This window comes from Anser anser (assembly GCF_964211835.1).
Source record: "Anser anser genome assembly, chromosome: 10".
Classification (NCBI taxonomy): Eukaryota; Metazoa; Chordata; class Aves; order Anseriformes; family Anatidae; genus Anser; species Anser anser.
Window position 1 is genome coordinate 16419798 of NC_139730.1, and position 21614 is coordinate 16441411.

At 37.2% G+C, this 21614-nt stretch overlaps 1 protein-coding gene across 20 annotated transcripts in view; it reads left to right on the plus strand.

Annotated features, from left to right (window-relative positions):
• OTUD7A (OTU deubiquitinase 7A) overlaps positions 1–21614 on the plus strand; it is a 150083-nt gene that overhangs the window by 111280 nt on the left and 17189 nt on the right. For all 20 annotated transcript variants that reach the window (XM_083850982.1, XM_083850983.1, XM_083850979.1 and 17 more), the window contains 2 exons: positions 10034–10216; positions 13518–13736. In XM_083850982.1, the coding sequence (XP_083707108.1) occupies positions 10034–10216; positions 13518–13736 (402 nt within the window). The remainder of the gene's footprint in view (positions 1–10033; positions 10217–13517; positions 13737–21614) is intronic.

The window sequence follows — 21614 nt, forward strand, 5'->3', positions numbered from 1 at the left end:
TAGAAACAGATGTTTCTTAGTATTTTGGTTAGTTAAGCCAACTCTCCTAATAAGTTGACTATAGATTTTATCAGAGTAGGCGTTTTCAGCAATAGCCTTAAAAAAAAAAAATAAATTCTTAGTGTTAGACTGCAGAATTTAAAATTATTAACGGTAATGTGTTAAACATAGATATCCTACCCAGGGGATGGGGCTGTAGCTTAATTTTGTCATTTCCAGCTGCCTAGAAGCAGCTGTAAATGTTTGGCTCACTGGGCAAAGCAGCTAAGTTGAGTCTGAGATGGTCTTACTGTAGAGTGAGAGAGGAACCAGAAATGTTTTTGAGGCCCAGATTAATATGCATGCCTGGTTGGAACCAGTGTGGGAGTCAAGTGGCTAGGTTGGAAACCATCTAAGAAGCTGTATCAGAAAAATAACTGAGTGTTCTTAGTAATGTTATTGTAGTTGGTGTAAGTTTATCAGCCTAAAAGTGGAAAAATAGCTTTGATTTTGGAGGCATTTTTAATGGTATTTTTTTTTCTTTTTTCCATTTCTTTTGATGTGAGCTAGCCAAAAGTGTGAGGATGGAAGTTAGAAATGACTCGGTGGTATCTATGTCAATTGCCATGCAGTTCTGTGGGCTAGGTATATGCACATTGGACTTTTTCCCTGAAAGATTTTTAATTTAGTATATTTCAAGAAATTTTATGCTAAACCAAAGTAATTACTGAATAACTACAGCAGACTTCGGGGGTGAATATTGGGGTATATATTTACTTTTTGCAAAAGGAGTTTCACTTTATAGTATTTATGCTAGAAGTTCTTTGTGGGGAATACCATGAAGTTTTTCTCAGCACTATCAGGACACGTTGTCGGTTATTGGGCTGATAGAAAATTGCCAAAATTTGAAAAGTGTTTCTGTATATTAGAGGTGATTCAGAAGTGTTACCTCTTTTCCTTGCTATAAAGGATAATGCGTCCAAATAAATACAGAGTAGTATTTTTCTGTGTTGTACTTTTAATTTGTGGAGATGAATAAATTCACACCATACATATTAACAAAGAAATAGGGAATGAGCAATTTAATTTTCTGAACAGGCTAATAGGCATATGCGTTTAGTGCCAATTATTTCCTCCTACACAGGAATATATCGAGGTAAAATGCTTTGCTGCTAGTTCTGGACAAGAATGTGGACATTTCCTCACATGTAGTTATGGATGCATTTGGTGTAACAGCTGTTAACACTGGCTATGTCTCATTCTGTGGGTCAATAATTTATCCAGTGGTTTCTCACTTGTCTAAAAAGGACACGAAAGAGACTGTCATGCTGACACCACTGTTACTGTCCCAAGTAGCTGTCACAGTGCGCAGATGTTGCAGTGTGGAGTTAACAGGCTCTTGCTGACGGGCTGCTGTAATGTGGCTACTATCATATCATTAGAATCATAGAATCATATATTTCACTAGAATCATACATTTCCCCCAGATAAAATGCAGATAATGTCACAACCTTGTTTAGCTCAGTTTGTAGAGTGCTCACTGGGCTGTTAGGTTTGCATCTGATCTGGGGTCAGGAGGACTTCAAAGGAATTTCCCAGCAATGTTGTAGACCTTTCTTCCTGAACTCTGAAATGCACACCCGTGTTCTCCGTGCTCTGGACTCTCTGAGCAGTGCTGAAAGCCATGAGATAACTTCGTAAAGATGAAAAATATTCAGGAGGGCAATCTCCCATGTGATGGTGCACAAAGCTATTGCAAATGTCCTACACCTGGTCTTGGAATGATGATGTCAGAAAACTAACTTCAGTTAAGAATTTGAAAACAGGTGTACACATTTTGAGAAGTTTCAAGATTTGCCTGTAATTTGTATTCCTCAAACATCTGTAATAGAGAATTTTGAGTCAAACAAGATTATTTGTATAGACCTTCATTTCCATATAATCACAAGTTTTAGTTCTTATAGGACCTCATAGCCCTTCTATCTTCCTGATCTGCTCACAAATTCTCTTCTTACTACATGCTCAGACTGAAATGTTCAAATTGTGCTTCTTATGGAAGGTTCACTTCTTTTTCAGAGCCATTTCTAATATTTCCTTTCTTTGACTTTTGTGGAAATTTTTTTGAATTCCACTCTTGTGTAGACAATCTGGTACGATCCCTGCAGTTTATTTCTGTTGAGCTTTGTATTGAGCAGAGTTTGTTGTCTGACCAAAACATTCTGCTTGTTGTATTTGACACACCTTCCATGAAGTGTCCATTCTTAATTTGAAATGAAGATACAGAGAGATGAAAAAGGTATTTTCACTCCTTTCATATTTTTATAAACTTTAACTTGGTTCTAATTTGTGTCTAGCTCTTTTTGCCAGCTATTAGTATCATAAAATAGTAATAAAGGTGTAATTCAGTTTCTTTTCTATCTAATTTTGATAAGCTAAATATGGATTTCCACTTTGTTTCTGTATTTTCTCTGTCATTCAAAGCAATGTAGAAAGAAATGCTTTGGCTTTGTGGGTATATACCTTTCTAGTGTTACACAGAGAGCAAAGATTGCCTTTTTGCAATTATATTACATACGCTGCTGTTTGTATCCTTGGCTAAGTTTGCCTTGGTATTGCACGGGGAGCTTGTGGTCAGTCTGTGCCCACTTTGACATTCCAAAGTTAGCAATTCTAGAATTCTGTGTACTTGCTTAACTTTTATGGAGTTTGCATTTCACAGACTCAAAATCAAAGCATGAGAACTTTGCCATGTGCATCTGAAAATAGATATAAATGCTTTAAAAAGCTGCATTAAAATTAAAAAATTGGTTTGTTTTTCGTAGTTCTACCTAAGAAACTCTAATAGGTCACAGATGTTATTATTAATTCAGCGATTTTTTAAATTCAACTGTGTATAAATATTGAAAACAATAAGGCCTTTTTCCAAGTTCAGTATAACAGTGGCAAGGTTTATGACTTGATTCATTTGTAAATGTTGTAGCTTGACTATTCCAAAACACTTTGGTTTTCTAAGACTTTCTTGCAAACCGGTGAATCCTGCAGAAAGGGAACAGTGAAAGGTCATTAGACATGGCTGTCACCTGCAAACCAGAAATCTGTAGGAACCTCACAGCATACTGGTTAAAAATAAGGAAATTGGCCTGGCAAGTACTTTCTGAGACTTTCCCAGGTCTGCATTAACTAGTTGTCCTTATGCCTCAGGAACTTTTACATCAAGCACTCTAGATCTGCATTGCTGCCATTCTTTTCAGTGGGTAGGGCTTACAACTAGAGAAGGTGTGTTTTCTGGACCAGCCAGGTTACTTTCATCATTCTTTTCAGTTACAAGAATAGCTTTTTATCAACACTGATAAAATTCTTAGCTACTATTATGGCTGAGTTATTAAAATTGGAAGCACTATTCTGTCAGCTTGGTTATGATTACAAGACTTTTTGTTTAGGACTCCAGGGAGGATGCTTGCTTGATAGCAATTTGTACCTTCTTCTCTAGTCTTACAGAGACTTTGAAGTAAACACCCAGTGGGAAATACCTTTTGAGAGCCTGGCCATCTACAGATGAGTGTCTTCAAATTCATGGCATTTCCGAGACATCATTAATCCTGATGTTTTTATGTTAATAATTAAGAGACAAGTAAAGGATAATTAATGTATCCCTATGGAAATAAAAGGACACCAAAAAATGTTTGCTGACTGTACCAGATAATAAATAACTGTGCCTTGAGGAGAATATATGAGCACCACATATGTCAGCAAATTACAGAGTAGGTAGAATGACTGTGACAGTTGCTCGGCTCTCTGAGTAGCATTTGACTCTGAGGACATGGAAACTGGATCTGACATTACATATTGAGATGGTTCAGGAATCAGTTAGGCTTGAAGCAGATCACTCTGTATCAAAAACATCTCCTAGAGACCTGAGATTTTGTCTCTATGCTTTCAAAGACTATAGGAGTTGGGGGGATGTCACAAACAAAAACAGATTTATTCAGCCAACCTGCCTGAAAATGTTCTGTGTAATTAAGACCTACACTGTCTTCATATGATTAGCCTTGTCTGTGGAAATTAGAAATCTAGAAAAGCACCATATTCTATTATGTTCACTTACATGTATAGTGTTGTAGCAAAACGCTGCATCAGAACGAAGTAATCTGTCCCCTCAATCTTCAGTACATGGGAACTCTGCCTCTGTTGCTGTTTGATTGTACAGGTCACCAATACCACGATTTCAGGTCTCTGGTTTTGGTGCTGACTTGCCTTTCTGCCACTGTATTTTTCAGTGCTTAGTGCTTGATCACCGAAAGCATGTCCTGAGCCTTTAATTTCATTCAGAGGTACACTCCTCATGCACTGATGTACATCAGCGTAAATGATTCTGCTTAAGCACTAGTAGTTGCATTCTATGAGAATAATGATGCTCACTACTGACTTTAATAGCCAGCTTTTCCTCTTAACGTGTCTGCTGCAGCATAGGGATGATCTATGAGGCGATTTACCTTAGATATAAGAATGGATTTTTAAGAACGTAAGAAGTCTGTGGAAAAAAATTATCGTACTTCCTGTTTTCCTTTCTGATTCTAGTTGAAAAGAAGAGAAATCAATGATCTGAAATAGTCTTTTACTTCCATTGTGCCGGGAGCATGCACTTGCCTTGTGCTGCTACATGTATGAAAACAAAAATAATTGGAGAAGTTTTCATGGCTGTCTGGTCTAAAACTCTAATGTTGACCTTCTGTATTGACAGACCTTCTGTGTAGGTGTGGAGGAACTAGAAGATCACAAATAAATCAGTTATCATATTGTTAGCTTTCCAGAAGCAGCAGGTGAATAGCAACGATCACTTGGTTAATATGGAGGACTCTTTAAGGGATAAGGGAAAAGGCATAGGTTGAAATATGTTAAAATGTCAACAGTATAGACAACTATCAGGAACTGAGGGATTTGTGAAATTCAGTGGCAATAATAACACAAATATAAAATAAGAAAGATACCAAACTGCATCAAAAATAGTATATTTAGCTAAAAAGCTGTGCTTTTACTTGTATAAATGGTTTCATTCATTTATATAAATGATAACTTTCAGCATTTATTTGTATAAATGATGATACCTTTGTTTTTCTGCTTGACTGTTTAATGGTGAAGTATAACAGAGATATATAAAAGTAATTGGGGTTTATTTCCAGCTTTATGTAGAGCTTAATTGAAGTAATAAATGTGGAGTTCAGCTAACAGGAATCAGGAGATTGACTTCCTAGTCAAGAAATGTCTGTGGTAAAGGTTACTGACCCCATGGAAGTTGAGAGATGCAGTAGATAGATGGTCTCCCTCTGAGAATAGTGTATATAAGCAGAATTCAAAGAAAAGCATGTAATTAATGGAGAGAGAAATTTACAGTACTGTCATGGGGTTGTACAAAACCAACTCCCCCAAAATAGCCTCCTATTCTCTCCCTCAGACGGTTCCTTTTATAAGTCTCTTGTGGAAGGCTTGGGAAAGGGAAGAAGAAGCTGAGCAGCTATCAATGTCTTGTTACACAGAGATCAAAACGGTTATTTGCAGCTGTCTGCTCTGCTTTGAGTGAGTTTGCATTCTAGCCGAAAAAGAGAAAATGTTAACAGAATGTCCTTGCTGCATTGTTTTATTTGATAACCAAACCTAAATTTCATTTTAAATCCTACGGTCTAATATTAACCTAGTTTTGCATATAAGCTTTTCAGAAGGAATACAGCTGATCTAAAATTCCTCTTGCTGTGTGCCTGTTAGTATTTCTGTTAATCTGCATCATGCCAAATAGGAAGAAATGATGGGATTTTACCTGACCTTGTGGGTTGCTTTATTAGCAGAACAGACTTCCTTACAGGGGAAAGAAGGCGATGGTGGACTTCGCGTCTTAAATGGCTGTCAAGTTGGGGGAAGTTTCTATCATTGTCCATTGGTGTAGTGGCACAAAATGAAGATCATTTTATGTTAATGAAAACGAACAATCAGTTAATAGTCTGGAAGGAGAGAAGTTGGTTACTATTTCTCCGAGCCTTTCTAGCCTATCCATCTTTCCCTTTTGACTTGTAGGTTTAATAAATAATTGTTGTTATCCAGTAAAAGAGCTCCTAGGAGCTAGGAATAACTGAAGAGGTAAAAAGCTTTTGCAGTTGAAAGGTGTATTAGTGTATTCTGTAGCCACTTCTTGTTTCCTGGAATTACGTTTTATTTGTTTTTACATTACTTATAACTTTGCCTTGTACCTGTAATCCAAATTCTAAATATCTGGAGAGAGTCCTATGAAAAAACTTCCTATAAAATTGTGAGGGTAAAATGCCAGAACTCCTCTAGTTCAGAACAGTTCTTGTAACTTCACCAGCACATACACCTGGAAACATATGCTGCATTAAAAAGATGGAAGTTGGTCATGGTTCAGCTGAGACATTTAAGGGCTCCCACGTGTAGATTTGGTCATGGTATTAGAATGATTGAACAGTGTTGCCTGTTGTATAAAGGTAATAATTTTGCCTTTTGGTCCTAAATAAGATTGAAGATCTCATAATTATTGGCAATTATGAATCCTGTCTCCCAGCAGCATCTCACAAAACACCCAGGTATACAAGTACTCAGGGAGAAGTCCTGTCTGTGGCAAAATACACTAGCAGTGCTCAGCTTTTAATTCCCATTGTGTCAAAGGTGAACATGTTCCATTTCCTTAAAAATACAGGGTATTACAAGCACAGAAATTAACATCAAACCTAGACAGGACAAAGTTGAGACAGATAGGGAAAGGAAGAATTTTAAAGTGTTTTCTGTGTTTTAGAGAGCTAAGTCAGTTCACAGCCTTCAAGCCTTTTTGAATTCTCCTGTGAAATTGAATACCCATGTAACTCAAGGAGCAAAAACTGTTCTCTTGCTGCAGTTGACCACATATCGGTCCATCTTGGGCATATCGTTGTTCATGAGGGGTTCTTAATGTAGAATTCTCACATTTCTCCTCTCAGCCTTGCAGCCAGCACTTTCAGCTAAGTGAAATTTTCCTAATTTTCCTAATTTTCCTGCATTCTTGAAAGGAGGACAATGACGTAGAAATTAATAGTTTTACTTTTTACCATGCTTAAATGCTCAAAGTCTAAGCTGAAGGATGGCACAGAACACTGATGGAGTAAGAGCCTTGATTTTGTACTTAAAACTACTTTATACAGTCTGCCAAATACTGGATTTATGTCTGGTTATTTGTGAACATCTCAGACTGTATCTCTGTGCAGGTCATTTGTGTCCCCATAAGGGGAAGGACAGCATGAATCACGCATTCCTGCTGAAAGCTCACGTGCCTGTTAATTGGTTTGTTACCAAGCCACAGTACAGTCTCATGTGAAATGCTGGTTGAGAATCATGGCATGGGCTAAAAGAGATGCTGTTGCTCCCACCTCACAGCTGATACTTCCCATTTGTGGGACAGCTGCTGTTCCAAGAACACCTCTGCATACCATGGTATGGGATATTTGGGATTATGAGAGTCACAAAGTAGTGACTCTGCAGTAGTTTTTGAAATGATCGGGATGCCATTGAAAACAGGATTTGTCTGCCAGCAAGGCAGTTCACAGCCTTCAACCCTGTTTTGTAGGCAGGGAGGCTTTGTTTGATTATTGTTGTTATTATTTTTATTAATAGGGAGTTGGTTCAGTGGGAGCTTTGCATTAGTGTTAGTAATACTGGGATTGTGATTTTTTTCAACTTCATGAGTAAATTATATGCACAATGACAGTAAAACATTGAAGAAATGCTGGCAAAAACGTTACATTTTTGGTACCATTTCTCCAGTCATTGTCATCTTGTTTTCTAAATGCTATTGCATTTACATGTGATTTTTCATTAACTACAACAAAAAACTGGCATTGAATGTAAAGTAGATGGGCAAATACTGTATTTGATTAGAATGGTTATAAATCCCAGAAGGTGTGTTCACTTCAGTTTTACTGCCATTTTGCTAAAATACTAATTTTGCTTTCTTATATTTGTTATTTTGAAAAACAATGCTCTCTCTTCCTCATAGCTTAGTTCAGCATCGTCTTTTTGTGCTTCTACAGACCTCATTTTTATTTTCGTAAATACAACATCTGTAATTTTTTTCAAGTCACTTTCTCTCTGAGCTGTGTAGCATTTTGGCTTCTTTTTTATTGTTTTGTGAAAGTTTCACATTCATTCTTACTGGATGTTTTTATTGCTTTTGCTTCTTAGATATAGGCACTAGCAGTTCTTGAGCTGTCAACACTGCATCACAATTTGTTTAACTACCTCTAACCTCTCCCTTCCCCTTCCGCATCCTTTTTCTTATATGTTTTTGGTCTTGATAGGGACTTAGACTGCGTTTCCTGCCCTTTTTAAAATTTCCTTTGTGAAGTCCTGCATGTGTGTTGTTGCAGGTTGGCCTTCACTGTGGTCCTTCCTATTTAGATCTTTCCTTCTCAGATTGCATCCTTTCTGGCGTGTTGTTTATCATTATACCAAGAATTGCTGGTGACCTTTCAAATGTTCTTTTTAACATATTGGAGTAGGAGGATATTTGAAAGCTGTGGGTGTGGCTTTGTAATTGCATGCTTGCTATTCCTACTAATTAATGATGAGTGTCCTCTCCTTCTCTGATGACTGTTTTTAAGAATTGAAAGAAAACGAATTTATTAACTGTTGCAATGCCACTAAGTGATGCCATTTTAGCAAAAATAAAAAAGCAAAAAAAAAAAAAAACAAACCCAAAGCCTGAGTAACAGCACATCACTCAGGTCTTGCCACCTGAATTTTATTACCTGAAAAACATCAAATCTAGTAACAGTGCAACTAGTGTTGGCTGCTGAACGGGTGCCTGATCTTTGTTAGTAAAGCCTGTCAGGTGTGATCTGACAAAGCATGTGCTTAACTCGGAGCAAGCAAGGATTACTCATGTAAAGCATTAAGAGGTCTCTTTGTCCTCACAGCACAACGGAGCTGAAGACTTGACTGGAGAAAGACTACGTAAAAAAAAGAAATAGATAACGGACACTTTTTCTCCATTCATGATTTCTGGGCCAGTTTTAATTGTGGAAAAATAAGGGTGAATAAAGATGTCTAAACACTGTGAACACTATCACAAAGCCTGAGTGATGCTAGTTCTATTAACTTTATGAAGGAGAGTTCTAAAAAAATCAGTAGGTAATATTGTTGAGCCAATGCAATGGAAAACTCCAAGGTTTCTAGTGCTTTTCTTTCAGATTTCAGTTTTCAAGCTGATCAGATTATTGAAATGCAGGGTGAGATGGAAATAAATTTACTAATAGAAAGAAATCAGGACTTTGTCAGGAAGTCACTCAAACTTTTCCAAGGAGCTTTGAAATTAAAAACAAACAAAAAACCTCACCAACCTCTGTTATTCAGTTGGATTGTTTTATCAAAAATCTGTGCAAAAAGTAATGTTTAAAATCCTACTTAATTAAATTTCTAAGTTGTCTGTACACAATTCACTCTCTTCCACACAGGTTTTATTAGTTTGTTCAGTGATTTAGACAAAAATCTATTTTTGAATGTGAAATTTTTAATAACAGTAAAGAATGTAAATGGAGGTGACACAACTGAGAGACAGTCAGTATGTCTGAGTGTGGTCAGTGCGCTAGAGAAAAGCGTAAGGTCATATCAGCCCCTGAAAATGGAAATGCTGAAGCATTGCAAAAAATACAAGCAAACGTTCAGCAGTGGATGGGTGCAGAAGGCTGCAGGTTCTGTAGAAGTAAATAATAAAAACAAAACAAGAACACATTCAAAAAAAGAAAAGGAAATAAGATATAAGAAAAATAAAATAGAAAAAAAGGTTCACATCTTTGCCCATTTGCTGTGTACTTTCAAGGTGTTTATCAACTGCATTTTTGTTTGGGGAGGAGCAGCTGTAAAATGTTTTATCCAAGGAAACCTCTCTTTCCCTGCTGATGCTCTAAGTGGGAATGATTTCTCGTTGAAGTTGATGTTTTACGCGCACGGGGAGATGTTTCCAGGTTCCAAGCCTGGTGACATACAGACATGAGCAGAATGTCTTTTTGCTATTTGGCAGGCAAAAACTGGGACCTGACAGCCGCTTTGAGTGACTATGAGCAGCTCCGGCAGGTGCACACCGCCAACCTGCCGCAGGTGTTTAACGAGGGCAAGCACTGCAAGCAGCCAGAGCCAGAGCAGCCCCCTCAGGTGACAAAGGCTGAGCGGCCCTGCCTGCAGAGGCAGGATGACATTGCTCAAGGTAAGAGCTCTTCTTGGGGGCTTCTGTGGGCAAGCAGCTTTCTAGCTTGTCTGCTGGTGAGTTGTGCTTGTCTGCGGGGAGCTGGAAGTCATCGTCCTTCAGGCTGTGAGCTGTGTTACTGTGATGGGCTTTGCAGTGCTGCTACTGGACCCTGTGTTCCACATTTCACTTGTCATGAACTTCTCAGCTCTGCAAATTACGTTTTTAATGAGCGATTCAAGTACAAAAATGCATTGTTCCTAAGCAGTCCTGTGGTATGCATAAAGGGAGTTAATAAGAGGGTGTCAAAGACCGCTACTGTTATGTAGTTTTCTGTGCTTCATGAGACCAAAAAAGGTTAATAATAATAATAAATTTTTAAATTGGCATTTCAACCTTTGCATTCTTTTTCACAGTATGTGAGTAGTGTGTATGAAATCTATGAATTTCAGCTCTAAAATCTTGTTCTTTTATGGTTTTCCAGAAGAAAGAACAGCCCTACTCAAGTCCCACCAAATAGAAATTTAAACCTTAAGAAGAAAAATGAGCCAGCTACCTCTAGCAGTTGATTTCCAGTACAGCATGATAAGCATTAGAATTTACTTTCTTGCATGCAGTTCTTTTATAGGTTTTATTGCAGACCCCTATTTTGCTCAGACTGTTGGAATGCATTTCTTTTTCATACTAATTTATCAAGGAACTGTAGTTTGCACTAAAGTAAATCTAAAGGCCTGACAGCTTCTCATGTAGGGACGTAATAGCACTACCTTGGTGCTTTCAGTAGGGCTTTCTATGCAGTCGTTAGAAGGAAGAGAAGGTCTTCCCTTTTTCTCCCAGCTCTTGCCTTCTATTAAACAAGAAATGGCATCAGTTATTACAAGTACCAGCGAAGCTTTATTTTAAAAAGAAAACTTCCACCAGTAGAAAAGGAGCTGCAGTGCTTCTTATGACTCCTAAAAGTGTGAGTTAATACAGATAAAGGGAGGAAGAGTAGCACGCTGTAGTTGATAAAGCTGTTTGCTTCCATCCTCATTAGGATCTAACTCACTCTAAAAATCCATATTATTAAACTGTCAAGTCTTGCACAGAAATGTCTATTTGATATTTTTGTCAGTAGTAGGCAGCGTGGTGTAAGTCTGGCTTTAAACATCTGGACTGACAGTAAATTTGCTACCACCTTGATGCGTAACTGAAGTCCTTCATGACTTCTTCATGATCTTTGAGCCATCTCTGACTAAAGCTCCGAAACTGGAGTGAGGAGAATGTTCTGGGAGGAGCAGTGAAGGGAAAGGAGGATCTTGTGATGAACCAGTTTAGGTAAATCTCCACTGTTAAGGATGGATAGAGTGAGTACAAGTTGTTGGCAGGCCTAAGGTCAGTCTCTCTGAAGCACAGAAAGGCAACAGGACTATGGTTCTAAGGAGTGCCACTCCTCAGGTGCAGAAAGAAACTTTATGCTCAATGTTAAACTTCTGAGAGAGAAGACCAATAGCATTTGATGAACATAAATCCCAAGCGGGTACAAAATGTTCATTTCAGTTTTAAAAGATATAAACAGGAGTACGGGCCAGAAACTAAACAGAGGTAAACTTCCTCTGGGCATCTGAGGAAATGCTCTAGCAGTGGTTTCTGCATCACTGTGAAATGATACCCCAGAACAACTGGGTGGAGTTTTTGTGTGATGAAGGAAATGTGCTGGCATAAGGACAGCACATGGACTCAATGAACAGAAACGTTTCAGTCCCTGCAGAGAACACAGAGTAATATAAATATCCTTTAATTAGGCTACTTCATGGTGTTGGCCAAAACACGTAGCAAAAGAAGGAAAAGGCTTGCATCTTGCAGCTTATAAGCCACTTTTATTGTAACTTTTAAATAAACTTCTTAATCCAAAAGTTAAACTGCTTCCACGGAATTAGAGCTGTTCCATGGAAGCTTTACAGTACAAAAGGAAAAAAGGCAACTATTCCTCCTTAATGAATTGTCATCAGTTTATGCTTATCAGCTAACAGAAGCAGATGTTAGCTGAAGGCATTACCCCACGCACAACAAAAAAAGTTGTTGCTCTCAGGTACCAATTTAATGTTTTGCAAAATATGATGCTTTCACTTGATTGCAGAATTGGAAATACTCTTTTTCGTAGATGAATATTCTACACATTACAGTTAATCTTGTTGTTTTATAAAATAAGAATTAAATTACCGATTCAAATCAAACCATAATCTTGTTCACCCCCCACTTGTAGTAGGCAGTTTGTCAGACAAAACCGAGCAATGTTACAATTTGTCTATTTAAAAAATGAAATTGCTTTCTGAAGTTTAACTAATTCCCTTTAAAATTGCTATCTGAAACCTTTTACTTGTTGTAATAGTTCTAATCCCTTTGTATTACTAAACCGTACAGTGTGTCTGTAGTTTGTTACAAGTTTTATAGTTTTCCCATGTTCAAAAATATTTCTGTCAGTTTTAACTGAATGATTTGTAGTTTAAACACTTGCAGAGTGTTAATGTAGTACGTGAGTTTTTCTGTTACCCATTTGGTGGTACCAGAACTGAGGACATGCAGTAAACTAAAATTACACAATAGTAGTATTTTGTCCCTTTAACATTACAATGCTTATTTTGCTTTATCAACCCATTATTGGCTGTTCCATATATGGCATAAGTCAGCAAAGAAGTTCAGTAAATCACAAGACATTAGATCAGTTGTTTTAGATAAAATACTCTTTTATACTAGACTTGCTATTTTCATTGTTCTTCTTGAACTGTGTATTGTTCCTTGGATCAGGATTGCAAAAAAAAAACAAAAAAAAACCACAAACCGCATGCCTAAAAACTGAGTTTGTCTTAAGTTCAGCATAATGATGAAAAATTTGTGTTCAGATAGACTGTCCTGAGATTAAAACAGCGTGGCACTTGATATGAAGTGATTGTAGGGTGCTGTATTTTACATTCACAAGTCAATCAGTTAATGCTTTGAACTCTCAAATTATCATCCATCTGCCAGTAAATGTTTCTTCTGATACATCTTTGGAAACATAAAAAAAACTTTCCAGCTTTTTTTTTAATAGAAGTGGTCATCTTTCATGTCCTTACTGTTTGTCTATTTTGCTAGAAGAGTAAAGTTCATCTATGACTTGCCATAGGGATTTGTAATAATAACTAAGTAATCCTTTGCCATAGTGAAATAACCCCAAAAAAGAAACAAACAAGAAGCAGAATACATTCCTAAGTGAAATGAATAGGCATTCACCAGACTTTTGATGCTGAATGGTTTTCAGTGTAGTCTCACAGGCTATATCATCCTTCTGGTTTCTTTACAGAGAAGCGGCTTTCCAGAGGCATTTCTCACGCCAGCTCAGCCATAGTCTCTCTTGCTCGATCACATGTAGCAAACGAGTGCGGCAATGAACAGTTCCCTTTGGAGATGCCCATCTACACATTCCAGCTACCAGACCTTAGCGTGTACAGTGAAGATTTCAGAAGCTTCATTGAACGTGACTTAATTGAGCAGGCTACAATGGTTGCTTTGGAGCAAGCAGGTGGGTAAGGACTTCAGATGTCAGCAGCTGGGCAATCTGACATTTGCTTTGATGTTCTTAATGATGCCTCATTTCTGCAGTTCGTGCGTTCCGCATGGGAAAATAAATGTCAGAGACTAAAAGAAATCAGTCTGCTCTGCAAAATGACAAGTACCCTGATCCTCTATTTCTCTTAAAGCTTTATAAAGAAAACTGTCAAATCAGCTTAATCAAACAAAGATGGTGTGGGAGGAAGGAAAGGAGGGACTGATAGGGAGGTCGGGCAGTAGAAAAAGGCGAGTGGTCAAGGGGGCTCGTACTTCTAGTGCTCATGAGGAAATCACATTGCAGTGACTAACAAAGGAAACATCTTCAAGTTCTATTGTAGCTTGAGAAACATTTTTCAGTATACATCTTATACATTATTGGTTCTGTAAGAAGGAACTGAAGATCGTGAAAGTAATATTTCATTATTGCCATGAAAAAAGTGAAATTCTGATTTTAATTCAGATGTATTAGTAAAGTTTTAAGTCATTTTGAAAGATTTAAAGAAAATGTATTTAAAATTAATATTATCTGTGCCCCAGGAAATAGAAAATTTATTTTCGAACCATGGAATGAACATATCTGTATGGTGAACGTTCAGTGTATTCACTGAAATATTGACTCTGTTTTTAAAATGGTGTAACTAAATGCGTCTAAGCCTGCAAGAGTGAAACTTGCAGAGAGACCACAGATCAGAGGATGGAGATGTGTGATATAATTTAGGGACTGGATGATACAGGGACAGATGCATTGGTCCAAAAAATCTCATGTGGACAGGTGTGGTAGGACTGAGATTCTGGGAGGGGTAGCTTGCATGCTAGGAGATGGGAGGATGGACAAACTTGACAAATACAGAACAAAAGGAGATAGAAGGGAGAGGGTTAGGTTTTTGGTCTGCAGCCAGTAGTCAGTGCTGGTTTTTGTCTCAGAACATCAGACTCTGAAATGCAGCTGTCCAGGATTTGCTTCATAAGCAGATCAGGCATTTAATGTAGAAAAGACAGGTAAGGAAGTGGGGAGCAGCAGTCTTATCTCCTAATCTTGTGTCTGAAACCACTGCAACAGGTGAAAAGCAGGAACATTTATAAGATTACACCACTGAAAACTACTGAGAATTTCCTGCCTCTGGGCATTCCTCTCAAATCTCTCTGACAATTAGAATGAATTATTAATTTCTTCACATTACTTTAATTGGGGCAGTACTATGATTCACACTAGAGAAGTCCTTCTGTTGACTATTTATAAAATATTATGAAAGTGGGAAAAATCAGCAACTGTTTTGCTCCTGACACTGGTTAGTGCACTGAGTGAAGCCTGCGAGTCCCCCCATTATTATTTGTTTTGTGAAGGTGGCTTCTTCCGAGAGCCTCTGGAAAGCTGAAGAGGAGGCTGTTTTGACCGTTGTGCTTGCAGTTTTGATCACAGGTATTCTTGTAACCTCTGTGGACTTAATTTACTTGTGTGAGCATTTCATTCAAGTAAATTAGAACTTCTGGGAAACAGTTCTTCAGTTCAAGTTAGTTAAACAGAAACTGAATATTAAAAAAAAAAGTTTAAGACTACATGTAAACAACTGACTTGTCTCTATTTAAGACATGCAAATATTTTTTCCTTTTATTTCATGCCTATTATAGACATACTATCTGAAATGAAGAACGTGAATTAATAAGAGACGTTCAGCATGAGACATTTTGTCTCCTACCAACAGAGGGCCCAGTTTGACTATGCTTTGGTCATTTACATCAAAATATTTGTGGATAAGGTGCATTCCCAGCAAAGGGCCAAAATCTATTAAAAAAAAAAAAAAAGAAAAAAAGAAAAAAGAGAGATGAAGATGAAGAAAACAGGACTTGAAGCTCTTGAAGCTTTAGTAGCTAAGGCTGGAGATACTGTTAAAGGAAAAGGGATGTGTGTGCTTCTGTTCTGGTTTAAGGGCATGAATTTCAATAGGAGGAAAAAAAAGTTGATTAGGCAAGAGAAGGAGGAGCTTTGTTAGGAACACAGAGTAGCTTACTATTCACAAACATAGCAAAGGTACTATTAATAGACTAGCACATTTTGTCTGAAGTGCCCAAATGAGCTGGGTGTCTATTAAAAAAAAAAAAAATTTAAATTCTCTTTTTAGATGCCCAGGCTCTTGCTGCCATTGTATCTATATGTAAAAGGATGTTCAGGTTACTTCCTACCTGTACAGAAACTGAGCAAAACTCCTGTTCTGCTCAGTAACGCTATGTCAGATTAGCAAGGAAAGATCCAGTAAAGGCAGAAAGAATGCTTTACCTACTCTCTGCTGCTGCAGTGTATGCTTTACTATTTACAGGATTGCTTTCTGATTTTTTTTCTCTTAGACATCAGGATTCACAGTGCACTCGTAAGACTATTTGGGGCTTTTGTGCATCATATAAACTCAGTTGGTCATTATTGCCTGGAATGAGGCCAGGCTGCAGGGTGTATGCAGGCTGATCTGGATTCTCTTGCAGCAGTCAGGGTAGTTCTTTCATGGAGGATGGCTTGGGTGGTGATAATCTTAAATGAGGTCTGTGTGAAAGGAATTAGATAATTCCAAATATTTTGCTGCAGGAAGTTGATTTCCTTTACACACACGTGTTCCCCGTGTGCAGTTAATGTGTAGCCTGACAGATTATGAAAACTGCTTGGCTGGATGGGAGGTACTGATAAAGCACAAAACTGTTGTACTGATAAGTTCAGAAATCCATAACGTAGGCAGTGGGGTGGCTACAATAAGTGGTCTAACACAGGGTTTGTTCTGAACAGAAAAAAAAAAGTTCTATTGCTCTGCTGAAATGTAACTATAAATACTAAACTATATGAACTTGAAAACTAATTTTTACGAAGTATGTAATATAGCTGTGGTCAAAATAAACAGTAATATATTGCCTGGGTTTTACTTTCCCAGAAACAAATACCTCAAATTTCTGGAACTGCTTAATTTCAAACTGTTAAAAATTAAGCGTTAATTTAAAAAAAGAAAAAAAGAAAAAAAAAATGGTGTATTTTCAGGCTGAAAAAATATTTGTCTGTCCCAGAATTTTTAGCAGATTTTCACACAGTCTATGCAGGGTGCTAGAATAGTAACCACTATAATTACAAGAGAACTGTATTCATTTCCTTCTTTCTAGGCTTGAAATACACACTTATGTAATTCAGTTCTCATATGAATGACAAATATTGTATCACAGAGTAGGATGAAATGCAGTAATGTCACAGAAAAACAGATGAAGAAAGCTAGTAAGACTGGACCAGAGCTCAGTATCCGTAGCTGGTTACACTTACTTACATATTTCTGTGCCATCAGATTTTATGACTTGATTCCCCTTCTGGTCAGCAGCTTCTGTGTTGCTTGCACATCAGCAAAAGTGAAGCATTTACTTAGTTGCCCAGTTTTACTTCTGTGAAATTTCTACTTTATTTCTGTAGAAATACAGTTTATTTCTACATGCACAACTCAACATCACATTTCAGGAACATCAGTGTATACAAATAGCCTTGCAGATATTTCTGGGAAGCTGATTTCATAAGCTATAGTAAAGGAGGGAGCTTCAACAAGTCCTTTCTTTGAAGGACAGAAAACGTATTGGTAAATACTTTAGTTTTTCACTTACTGTGAAAAGTTAGCAGTTACTGAATGATTACTATAAGGCCATGTAGAAAACGTATTCTTGTCATTTTCTTTATTTCTAAAAAATTAAGTAAACGTTTGTATGGAAGGACTAAATCTCAAAATTAGGAAAGTCTCTTAGCTAGACACGTAAGAAGCACATAACAAGCAGAAGCAGCTCTACTGCAGTCTGGATTAGAGATTCCTGCACCCATTGCAGATTGTCTGACTCTGAATGGGCTGCGTAGCTCTCTGTTGGCTTAGGCAGCCAGCGCTGGGCAGACCAGAGCAGGTATTGCTGTTGAATTAGAGGGGAGTTGGTGAGTGCCTAGGGTGAACCGTTGCTTTTGAGGGTATTTGGGATGTCCACTATTATATTTGAAGTTGAAAATATTATTTTGTGACTTGTTTACCTAGGAGTGGATTTCTGGAAATATGGTCTCCTGGAGAAATGAAAGAAAGTCTCTTTTTAGCCCCCTTTTGTAAGGAAACTGAGTTTATGTCAGCAAGCTCTTAAGATGTCATTGTACCACTGTTTACTTTTTTAATTTAACTCTTTCAGTTTCAAAGCGGTTTATCAGAATAAGTTTCTAAAAATGTCACAAAAAATAAGAAGCCATCTTAATGGCAGGCTCCTGAATATCATTTCCACAGAAGAAAAACTTGCAGTACGAATAACATTTATTAAACACTACAGAATCCACATGGGAAAAGACCACCAGAATGCCCAGTCATACAGAGCTTGAGAGAGGGCTCATTGTTTGTCGGATCTCCTTTTCCTGTGCAAGAGAGATTTATTAAATTGCTGTTTACTAAGTCCTTGCAACTTTTTGGTTGTTAATTCTACAAAAAAAAAAAAAGTCTGTAAAGACATTTAGTTGACTAGTAGCTTTTTAAGAATACGGACTGGAGAAAATGAAGAGGGAGCAAAGGATTTCTGCAGAGTTTCTATAGAGGTTTTCAGTGTTAAGCTAATGTTTGTTTTGAACTTGTTTTTTTGTGTGTTCCTACAACCTTGTGCATGTCTGGGGCAATGAATACTTTTAATTGGCCTTAGTAGATGGGAAAGGAGCACAGTATGAGCATTTTTATGGGATAATCAAAAAGCAGAATAACTTCTGTTGCATATTTTTATTTTCTTGCTTACACTGTTAATGGAGTTTTGCTTAGAGGACGTCATGCATTCTTACCTTATGCCAGTATGTAAGGCATCAGGGGCTGATATTAAAAGCAAGCCTGGCCCTTATTAGCACTTGACATGCATTCGCTGTTCTCCACTGTCTTCTTTTTGAGCCATTCACATCATATAACTGCCTAGAATCTTTTTTGGTGCTTTTCTTCCTGTAAATGCTGGAACAAGAAGCAATATACCTGTGACTTGTAATAAAATATGGAGGCTTATGGAAATAACACTTAAAACCTTCTAGTGTCTATTAATAATACTCCAGCATGGAGCATCATGGGCAAAAGTTGTGTTTTAAAATAGCTGGCAGAGAAATATTTCTTATTTCTTTTTCTTCTAGTTACAGCTCTTTCAACCTGTCAAAAAAGCTAGTTCATATTCATGACCACAGATGTAGTGGGTTTGCGATAGGGCAGCTTTTGATGTTTGCAACTTGTCCTGGAGGTCATCAGATCATAGATTTAAGGTAGCGATTTTTTTCCAAAGCTTTAAAAACTTTCTCTGAGGTACAGCTTACCTTCTTTGCATAGAATACATGTTGTGTAGCTGCTTCTGTATCAGAATTTTTGATTCTTGTTGGGCCCTGCAAATAAGGGAGCGGTGCTCTTCCTCTCCAGGGAGAGCCAATACATGCTTTGCATTATGTGAAGTGTGATGTGTAATACATAGTGCAGGACTGGGATAATATCACAATACAAGTTGGCAATCTTTTTGGCCATAGGGATACTAGATTCTGTTGGTATTTCTTTTGAATTTACGCTTGAAGTCTTAAGTGCCTTGCAAAGAAAGGGCAATATTGTGATTTTGTGTGTCTCCAATTGTTTATTGCTAGGTAATAAACCTGGAGAGGACTTTTAATCTTGCGGTAAAATTAAGATCAAATTTTGATGTGCTACAGAATGTGGCTGTATTAATTCTCACGGTGTTTTTACTGTAAAGTAAGAGATGTTTCTTGAAACTGTGTTTTTTAAGATTAAGTAGCTTTTGTGAACAAGTAAGAAGCAAAATCAAGTAGGAGACCAACAAGGGAGGGAGAGTGAGAAATCGTCTATTGATACTGTCTTATCAGAGCATAGAGAAATAAGGCTGAGGCACCACTGTTTCCAGTTTTGATTTAAGCTCCACATTCTTGTTGTTTCCCTAAAGGGATCTACTGTGACCACTACGTTTGAAAAAATGAAAATGCACCACCTTTTTGTTATAATCCAATGTATTTCTGGTGTTTTTTTTAGCCAGCTTCTTGATATTAAACAAGCCCACAAATTTGTTCTGTGTCATCTGCTTGAAATCAGAAAACTTTTATAGAAACCTCCTCAGCTATTAAAATCATGTATAAACATGAGGCTATATCATTTATTACCAATAGCTGCTAGTTAATCTCTTATTATTCCCCTAACTCCTCAGGTCTGTCTGTTTTAGGTCTTGTAACAATACTTTAAGCAGCACCTTGGTTTAACTTAATACTGAATATATCACCAAAACATTCTGCAAGAAACAGGAGGTAAGTTGTTATTGCACAGCCCACAGACACAGGAGTTGCTAAAAATGATAACTTGTTATTTCAGATTTATCTTCCCCAAAGGCTGTCCAATAGCACTTTAAATTAAGCTTCTTTAAGGCATATTTAATTTAGAATTTACTAAGCCTAGTTTGAGATGTCAGGCATTTACAAACTAGCTGCTGAAGTCATATGAGGATTATCAAATGTGCTTAGTTACTGATCTGCTATGCATTTTTACCTTTTTGGCGTAGTAACTCTCAACCTATACTGACTAATTGAAATTTAATGACATAGTTCTTGCTTGGTACCCAGAACGAGTACTTTAGAGGCACATATTAAAATATAATCAGGCTATTTTTTTGTTCAGAATATGTATTACCTCCTGTAACAAATAAACTTAGGTATAATTTTGTAATGAAAATACATTAACAGAGGAAATTTTTCTTCTTTCTTTGTACTTACAATTTCTATTTTGGGGGTTTAACCTTAAAAGCAAGACTTACTGTACAAATATATCTATTCTGATCTTCCAAGGAAATGAACTGGGGAGGGACAAGTCTGCAAAGAGTATTAGCAAAGAAATTGAGTCACCACGGGCTGCCTATTGCATTATTCATTGTATCAATTGCACATTACCTATAGACTTTCCTAAAGTCTTATGAAATATACCAGCTATGCTAATCATTGTTAATAGTCTGTTCCTCCTTATCCCCAAAGCTGCCATATAGTTAGTCAAATTCTCTTTATGTTAAAAACATTCATGTGAGCATTTCACCCAGACTTAATACCCCAATAAACTACCACACGGCAATCTGTGTGCCAAGAATGATGGACTTCTAGTTTTGGCTTTGACATTGATATTCTCCATGGCTTGATTTGCTTAATCTAGATACATCAAATATCTATCCTCAGTCAGTCTGTTTCATAATATTTTATAATCTGTGAAGCTTGCTACGTACAGCAATGATCCGTAAGGGGTTCTCTAAATGTTCTCAAAGCTACATGTTCTCCTAAACGTTAGGTTATGGATTTGGTTTCATTTTAATATTCTGGTAATGTGTAGCTGTTGATTGTAGGCCTAATCATGATTTACTCGATGGCAAATAAGAAGGAGAATCATCTGTTTGAACAATTCACCTGATTGAAACAATCTACTTAATACACTTACCTAACAGCAATGTTTTTTTTGATTAGCACATACATACTACTTTTGTCTTTTGAGACGTTATTACAGCAATACAGCCTATATATAGGATGCCAATGTTTATTACTTCTGGGAAATAAGGGTATTTAGGCAATGAACTTAGAAGTCCACCCGTGAATGCAGCGTATGGGAACAGAAGATGCAAATTAATTAAAGGTGTTCTCTTCTTATTCCAAGTACATTTAAATAATAGTTATGGTTCAGGTGCCTCTTTATTTCTAATCTTTCAATTTGTACTTCTAACGTTAGATTTAAGTTTACTTGGCAGAAAGGCTGTTCATAGTTAACCTTCAACATTACACATCATCACTGTATGCCTGTACACATCCTGATTTAGTACCCACTAC